The 7,770-nt window shown below is 41.6% G+C and overlaps 2 protein-coding genes across 2 annotated transcripts; one reads left to right on the top strand and one right to left on the bottom strand.

Moving 5' to 3' along the window:
* The first annotated feature begins 1,532 nt into the window (after positions 1-1,532).
* Positions 1,533-4,419, top strand: LOC101756694 (BTB/POZ domain-containing protein NPY1). Its single transcript, XM_022824318.1, has 4 exons — positions 1,533-1,536; positions 1,756-1,910; positions 2,399-3,568; positions 3,671-4,419. The coding sequence occupies exons 1-4, from the start codon at positions 1,533-1,535 to the stop codon at positions 4,229-4,231; spliced, it is 1,890 nt and encodes a 629-aa protein (XP_022680053.1). The 3' UTR covers positions 4,232-4,419.
* Positions 4,420-4,532: 113 nt separating this feature from the next.
* On the bottom strand, positions 4,533-6,500 carry LOC101756295 (ubiquitin-NEDD8-like protein RUB1). The gene is made up of 3 exons (XM_004956785.4): positions 6,230-6,500; positions 4,995-5,254; positions 4,533-4,852 (listed from the first exon to the last, which is right to left on the bottom strand). Exons 1-3 carry the CDS (start codon positions 6,320-6,322, stop codon positions 4,744-4,746), a joined length of 462 nt encoding a protein of 153 aa, XP_004956842.1. The 5' UTR covers positions 6,323-6,500; the 3' UTR covers positions 4,533-4,743.
* Positions 6,501-7,770: the final 1,270 nt, after the last annotated feature.

The following is a 7,770-nucleotide window of genomic DNA, read 5'->3' as shown; positions in this document are numbered from 1 at the left end:
CCCCCCCCCCCCCCCCCCCCCCCCCCGGTCAGGGGCCGCGTCAAAATCTCATCTTTCTTCATCTTTTAATTTGGATGGGTTCCTTGCAAGGAGCTAGGTTAATCCGTGTTCACAAAGTTTTGTGACATCAGTAGAGGTGAAGGTGGCGGGTGCTAACATGGGGGTGGTTTGAGAGACCAGCGTTGCTTGCATCACCATGTTCTTGTTTGGACTGTCCTGCTTTTGGTTCCAGAATAACCAACTCTTTTGTCCTCTCGTGCCTCGTCCCTTGATTTCGACGTGACATTGTACTTGGATTTTCTTTTGCTATATCTTTAGATTGCCAATACCACCAAAATTGTTCGTACTTCCCGTTTCTTCCAAAATATGGGCCTTTTTCATCTGAACTCGCCGTTTGAGTTGACTGTTATTTTCTTTTTCCCTACCAGATTCTGCTCTTTTTTTATGGGTCTGGGAGTATTCTCCGCATTCTGTTCAATCTGTTCCATGCTGCAGTTTTCTGAACTAGATCCATCAAAAATCAAGTTTTTTTTAACCTCTCTCTTCTGGTCTTTCAAGCTGGCATTCCTTGTTTTTCTTGGGATTAGTTGTTTGTGTCCATCCCCTTGTCGCCATACTACTTGCTAGCTGTTCAGCGATTTTATTCTACAGTGACGGGTAATCCTCTGATTAAAAAATTACTCTTGCCGAGATGCGGTTCATCATTGGGTCATTAAGCTGAACCCTAGTTTAATTTCAGTGTTCTTGTTTATCCTGGGTTTCTTGGTATCCGTTAGTGCCATGCTTGCGTTTGAATCGGATTGTTCTATTTTTTCCTGACTAGAAAGTATGCCTTTGTTGTAGGCTTTTTGATCTGAATTTGTACTTGCTTTCCCTGCTCTTTTGTGGCTAGTGCAGGTCAGATCTCAAGGGTAGGAGCATTATGCTTTACTGTGGTATTATTATATGGTAGATACCACTACGCCTTGCTGTTTGATTTGGGCAACTTGGTAAAGTTAGCTGGGTTAGTTTATTGTAAAGGAAAGTAGAAAAAACGATGGTCCTCACCATCTTACTAATCATTGATCACTGTTCACTTTTCCTTCAGTTAAAGAATCCACCACAAGTTGCTTCATCACCACTTGTCTTTTGAAACAATCCAGTAGTATTTATGTACCACTGATGAATGCAAAGTGCCAGTGGTAGCGGCATAAAGCTTAGAATGTGATATGGGATCTTGCAGCGATACGCTTTTGCAGTTGGTTACCCGCATGAAGAAATCACAAGCAATAAGTTTGAGTCACTCAAAGGGAGAAAAAGGGATGGTGTTCAGCTCAAGCGAACATGAGTTATTTTGGATCTTAGTGGCAACCCCATTGTGTACTTGTGCTGTTTACCAACTCGAGTGGTGCCTTTGGGCTGCTTTTCTTAGCTGAATTGTAATAACTGGAAAACGAGTTGTACAGTCTAGTAAGCAGCTACCACATGTTTGCCTCCATTATTGGCCGGTAGTGCAGGTCTTTGATGGAGCTTTAGAGCCTAAGATAAGCTTGATGGGTATGTTGTTGTCGATATGCGTGATAACTGATGATGTGTGAAAAGCCATACATTGGTCGGACACGCAATTGACTGTAGACTAATTTTTTGTGGCTCTAAGGCTCATAAGTTTTGGCATTCATCTTAGGTTGTCAGCGACTGATGTGAGTGATTGGAAAGTGGACTCTCCATTAGATGATAAGCAGTTGGAGAAACTATTTTTACCTATTGTCTGACTAGAATATTTATTAGTCCTTGCTATTAAGAGAAACGTGTATTATTCTGCAATATGCTTTTGCTTACAATTTGTCACTGATGCATGCAGATATGTGGTCTCTGACCTTGCAACAGATGTAGTGGTGCATGTTGGCGAAGTGAAATTTCACTTACATAAGGTTAGTGCCAGTACTTTTCACTATTGCGCTGATGTGAACTTTATCTTTTTAAAATAACGATGAAGGTGGTCTAATATGCATAATTGGTCATTTCTGGCCTAGAATCCAAATATGAGGGGTTACCAGTCATACTCTAATGATAGAACATTCTCAGCATTTATATTTTACATATGATTGTTGTTGGGCTGTCTCTTTCCTTTAACTACCAGATACTGCTTCAGATGTACTTTTATTGACATTTCACTTATTTTGTTGTGGCAATAGTTCAACTGAAAACTCCACTGAAGGAAAATCTTGTTATTGTGGGAAATAGTCTAGCCACCAACTACTGCATCTTATCTGCATTTCACTTACGTTTTACTTTGAATATTTTTTACTTTCATGCTGGACATGTTTCATATAGATAAGAATATACGAGTGTCTATTGCTTCTATTACAGAGATGACTGATTCTGAAACATTTATGTTTGATTTTACTGTCATATGCAGTTTCCCCTTCTGTCCAAGAGCAGCAAGCTTCAAAGATTAGTTCTTAAGGCCACTGAGGAGGGAACTGATGATGTTCATTTCGATGATCTTCCTGGGGGAGCAAAAACATTCGAAATATGTGCAAAGTTCTGCTATGGGATGGTCGTCACCCTCAGTCCACACAACGTTGTTGCAACAAGATGTGCAGCGGAGTACCTTGAAATGACTGAAGATATGGAAAAGGGGAACCTGATATTTAAAATCGAGGTCTTTATCAATTCTAGCATCCTTCGTAGCTGGAAGGATTCCATCATTGTTCTCCAGAGCACAAAGGCGATGTTACCTTGGTCTGAAGAGCTGAAGGTTGTGGGTAGATGTATTGATGCCATCGCTTCGAAGACGTCTGTGGATCCAGCCAATGTAACATGGTCATACAGTCACAATAGCAAGAAAGGAGTAGCTTGTGCTGAAATAGTTGAGTCGACAGGAAAAGCATCACTAGCTCCCAAAGACTGGTGGGTTGAGGACTTGTGTGAATTGGATGTTGACCTCTACAAGAGAGTTATGGTTGCTATCAAATCCAAGGGGAGAATGTCACCTGAACTGATAGGAGAGGCCCTCAAAGCTTATGCGGTTAGATGGCTGCCAGACTCGTATGATGCTTTGATTGCTGAAGATTACATGAGAAGGAATCAGTGTCTGGTCGAGACTATAATATGGTTGTTGCCGTCTGATAAGAGCTCTGGTTGTTCTTGCAGATTTCTCTTGAAACTGTTGAAAGTTGCTATATTAGTTGGAGCAGGGGAGCATGTGAAGGAAGAGCTTATGAGAAGGATCAGTTTCCAGTTGCACAAAGCTACTGTTAAGGACCTCTTATTACCTGCTGCTTCGCCTAATGATGGTACATATGATGTTCAGTTGGTTCATAATCTTGTCCAGAGATTTGTTGCAAGAACTGCACTATCTCATAATGGTGGTTTCGTTGAGAAGTCTGATGAAAAGATGATTGAGCTCAACTTTGAACAAGAGTCAACTTTGTCGGTAGGAGAGCTTGTTGATGGCTATCTATCTGAAGTAGCTTCAGATCCAGACCTTTCATTGTCTACATTTGTTGAGGTAGCAACAGCTGTGCCAGAAGCAGCTAGACCTATTCATGATGGCCTGTATTATGCGGTCGATGCATATCTCAAGGTATGTTCAAGAAAACACTTAATTTACCTAGATTCATACTCAATGGTTGGTATTGTACATTGCTTGGTTGTTTATGAATGATAAACTTGTATTTTCTATCAGGAACACCCAGACATAAGTAAAACTGACAAGAAGAAGATTTGCAGTCTGGTGGATGTCAAGAAGCTCTCCACAGATGCATCGATGCACGCCACGCAAAACGACCGCCTGCCGCTCCGGTTGGTGGTACAGGTCCTCTTCTTTCAGCAGCTGAGGGCTGGTGCAAGCAAAGAACTCGCCCTGACCGATGATGGAGGACACGCTTGCACACGGCCTATGCCAGATCAATGTGACCCTTGTGAAAGGCGGATACCAAAGCATCCGAACTCACTGAATAAGCAGGTGACAAGCCTGAGCGCAAGGGAAAGCGATCACCACCGTATCAGCGAGCACAGGGGCAGTAGGAACAGCTTCAAGGACCAGCTGGGAGGCCTCCTGCTGCAGTCGCGGTCCAGGAGGATCTTCGACAAGCTGTGGAGCAGCAAGGGGCAGGGTGAGCATGGCGGTGGCAAAGGCTCAGAGACGTCTGGCAGCTCGCAGAGCCCGCCATTGTCCGCAAAGCCCGCCGAAGTGAAGCCCTCCCCTCTTCCCCCTCTTAGGAACAGGAGGTACTCTGTTTCATAGGTTTTTTTTTTGGCTCTCCTAGGTTAGCTCTGGGTTAGGTTGTTGTACAGAAGAAGGAAGCTAATCAGCTGCTGCTCGGCCTTTTTGTAAGCAGATCAAACTGCTGTTCTCTATGTGATCATGCTGTAGCTTTTACTGTAGCCAACTGAGAGCAAAGATTTACCAGGGCGTTCGCCCTTGAAAATGTTCCTAAAGGAATCTGAGCAACTAGGGTGAAAAAGCTCACGAGATTTATGTTAGCACATGTACTGCTGTCTAGATCATATCCAAACTATGAAATTGATGAACTCCAAAAAAAACATCCGGATATTAATAATTGGTAAAAACTGAGGCAGACAAACCTGGAACAATTAGTCAAATCATGTATCAGATAATAACATGGAAGACAACCCCTTCCATTGGGCAAAGGCGCAAAGCTGGTATGTTATTATCTCTTTGCAAGTTTCACACCACCAGGTCTGCACAATTCGCAGCGGACCTTAAATGGTTCATCTGACTAGTTCTGAACTTTACTAGTAACCACCCCTCAGAGCAAGGACAAGATGAAGGACGGAGCCACCTTCGATGTTGTAGTCCTTTGCAGTCTTGTCATCAGCAAGCTGCTTACCAGCATATATGAGCCTGCAGGGGCGATGAAAATTGCTTCATTAGCATCATATCAGGAAAGGATAACTAGGTTTCAAGAATATATAAGATGCATTTGGAAGAAAAAAATGGTAGCAGTTGTCATTCAAAACCAAAATCTGCATGCTATGCAAAATACCTTTGCTGCACGGGAGGAATGCCTTCTTTCTCTTCAACGCGCTCCTTGATCCTGTCGATCGTGTCAGTGGGTTCAATGTCGATCTCAATCTCTTTCCCAGTGAGAGTCTTGACCTTGATCATAGTGCCACCCCTGAGCCTGAGGACCAAGTGAAGAGTTGACTCCTTCTGAATGTTGTAGTCAGCCAGTGTGCGTCCATCCTCCAGCTGCTTGCCGGCGAATATGAGACGCTGTTGATCCGGAGGAATTCCTTCCTTGTCCTGACAGTGTGCAAAATAACATGGCAGCTCTTCAGCACCCAATTGCAGGATGTAGCAAAATCAGGGGCATGATTCAGATCAAAATAGGAACAAATTATATAAATCAAGCATCTAATTCTCAAAGTTGAAAGACAACGATTCCACACAAACTTTTCCAATAGGAGTTGACTGACTGGACAGAGAATACATATATATGGAGACCTTTATCTTTAAAAACAGTGATAATTTGGTAAAAGAGCAAAGAGGCAGAAAATTTATTGGGAAATAATGTAAAAGGATCCCTAATAAGCCAGGAAAAAGAATGAGTCATTTGAACATTATGCTTTGAAACATTGAACTCTACCTCAATGTGGAATCAGTGGAAGCATTTATTCCTTTCAAAAGGTTAATTTAAAATCGAAAGAACAATAAAACAAGGGAATATATCCTTCCTGGCTTCGTCATGGACTTAATAACCATTGCCATGAGTGCAAGGAATTGAATTGCTCACTATACAACTTGTACCGACCACTATAAAATGAATCTCACTTTGAGGAGTAACTACGTCCAGCAAAATAACATGGCAGGGATTAACAGGTAATAGCATCGCTAAAGAAATACGAAAACTCAATCAATTTTAGGCGTAATTGTCTTTAAAATAGCAAAATTACATATGGAACTGAACGTTATTTGCTCAAGCAGTCAACACACAATCTGAGCGGCTATGCCATATTTGCTCAATCTCTTTCCCTCCAGCAATCCTAAATACCTAGATAATTCCCCAAATCAAACTTGAACATAAATCTGATAGATCAATCCAAAAAACGCCGGATTGATAAATATACCAACTAGGGTAAACTTAAAACATCGACAGCAGCGCGGATAGATCGATCGAACCCTCGACTCGTAGCAGAAATTGGTCACTGCCTAGCTACCGACTCGCCGGCGGGAGCAACGACAAGCCGCGAGCAAGAACCGGAAGGGGGCAGCACGCACCTGGATTTTGGCCTTGACGTTGTCGATGGTGTCGCTGCTCTCCACCTCGAGGGTGATGGTCTTCCCAGTCAGGGTCTTCACGAAGATCTGCATCTTCTCCTCGCCTCTTCCTCCCTCGCGCTAGGTGTCAGGAGACTAGAGGGCGCCGAACTCGAACGAAGCGGAAGAACAACCCAAAAATCTCTTCTTTTCTTGTTTTCTCCTGGGGTTGGGCGGATTTATACGGGGGGGTTGGCGGCGGCGTGACCGGGTGCTCAACCACTCCGACTCGAGTTGGATTATAACGATTTTTTAAATGCGATATGTATATAGTTATTCTCACATTTTATAATAAAACGATAAGTATAATGAGAATATATCTCTACAAATATAAATATTTAATAAATTATGAACAAAGAAGTGATATAGGATCATATATCACTTCTTAAAAAATAAATATATTTTCAGAAGGCACCGACTACGATTTCAACAAGACTATACCATAGAGCTTAGTGGTTTAGAATGGCTAAGCTTATTAGCCACTCAACATGACAAAGTGACTCTTGCATGCTATGGGTGGTAAAACCTCCCACACCAATTCCTTACTCATTATTATTTTGGTTAGGTAGTCTATGTGAGATAATTTTTTGTTACAGGGAAGTCTTACTAATATTGAAGTTTAGGCTTATCCAATACGCTAATACACCCAAAAATTTACAAAAGAAGAAACAAAAGAAAAGGAAAAAACAAACTTGTGTAGTCTAAGGACATGTAGAACTACAAACTCCGTATATAGCTCAAAATTGCATGATCCTACATTCCAAATACAAAGAGGTACTACATTCCAAATACAAAGAGGTAATATGATAAAATAGCACATACTCTCTTACGCAACAAAGTGAAAAAGCTATAAACTCTATAAGTACTCCGTTAGTTTTCTTGAAAGAAAAAAGAAGCCAATAAATACAACATCTAAAGCATATTACATTATCTTTAAAGTCCATCACCCTTTGGTTGACTGATCAAACGTTAGCACTTAGAAGGTGACCAGAAATCACAAATGCTGGTGGATGACACGATCAAATTGATGAGTAGCCTTAGCAATAGTTGGGCCATCTTTCTTAAAAAACCCCCCAACAAACTAGAGCACACCCTCATGTGTTCTGCCGAAATATCTCAAATGTCGCTATTGGTTGACCAAAATTTTCACCTGAAGATTCAATCCGCAAAATATGTGGAAAATGACCATGTGATAGTAAATGACACATATAAAGTATTGTCATTGCGGCACCTCCAGAAACACACGTCATCATGTTGCAATACCCGTACCGTGGATCAGAACAACCACAAGCAACATGTGCCTAATCATGCATAGCTGCTGTTGTGGCCAATGGTTTTTTTAGAAAATGAAAAATATTCCGACCTCTGCAAACGCACACAGCCAGTTGTGGGCAGTGGTGGAGTTAGAAAGTTGAATTTTATTTTGTTAGAGGAAGCCAATAGTGTTAAAATTTTTAAAACAAGTGCTAAATTGACATTAGTTGCATATAAACATCTCCTTT

The sequence above is a fragment of the Setaria italica genome, chromosome II, assembly GCF_000263155.2.
Source record: "Setaria italica strain Yugu1 chromosome II, Setaria_italica_v2.0, whole genome shotgun sequence".
Lineage (NCBI taxonomy): Eukaryota > Viridiplantae > Streptophyta > Magnoliopsida > Poales > Poaceae > Setaria > Setaria italica.
The sequence above is the reverse complement of the archived record's forward strand: the minus strand, read 5'-3'. Positions and strand labels throughout refer to the sequence as shown.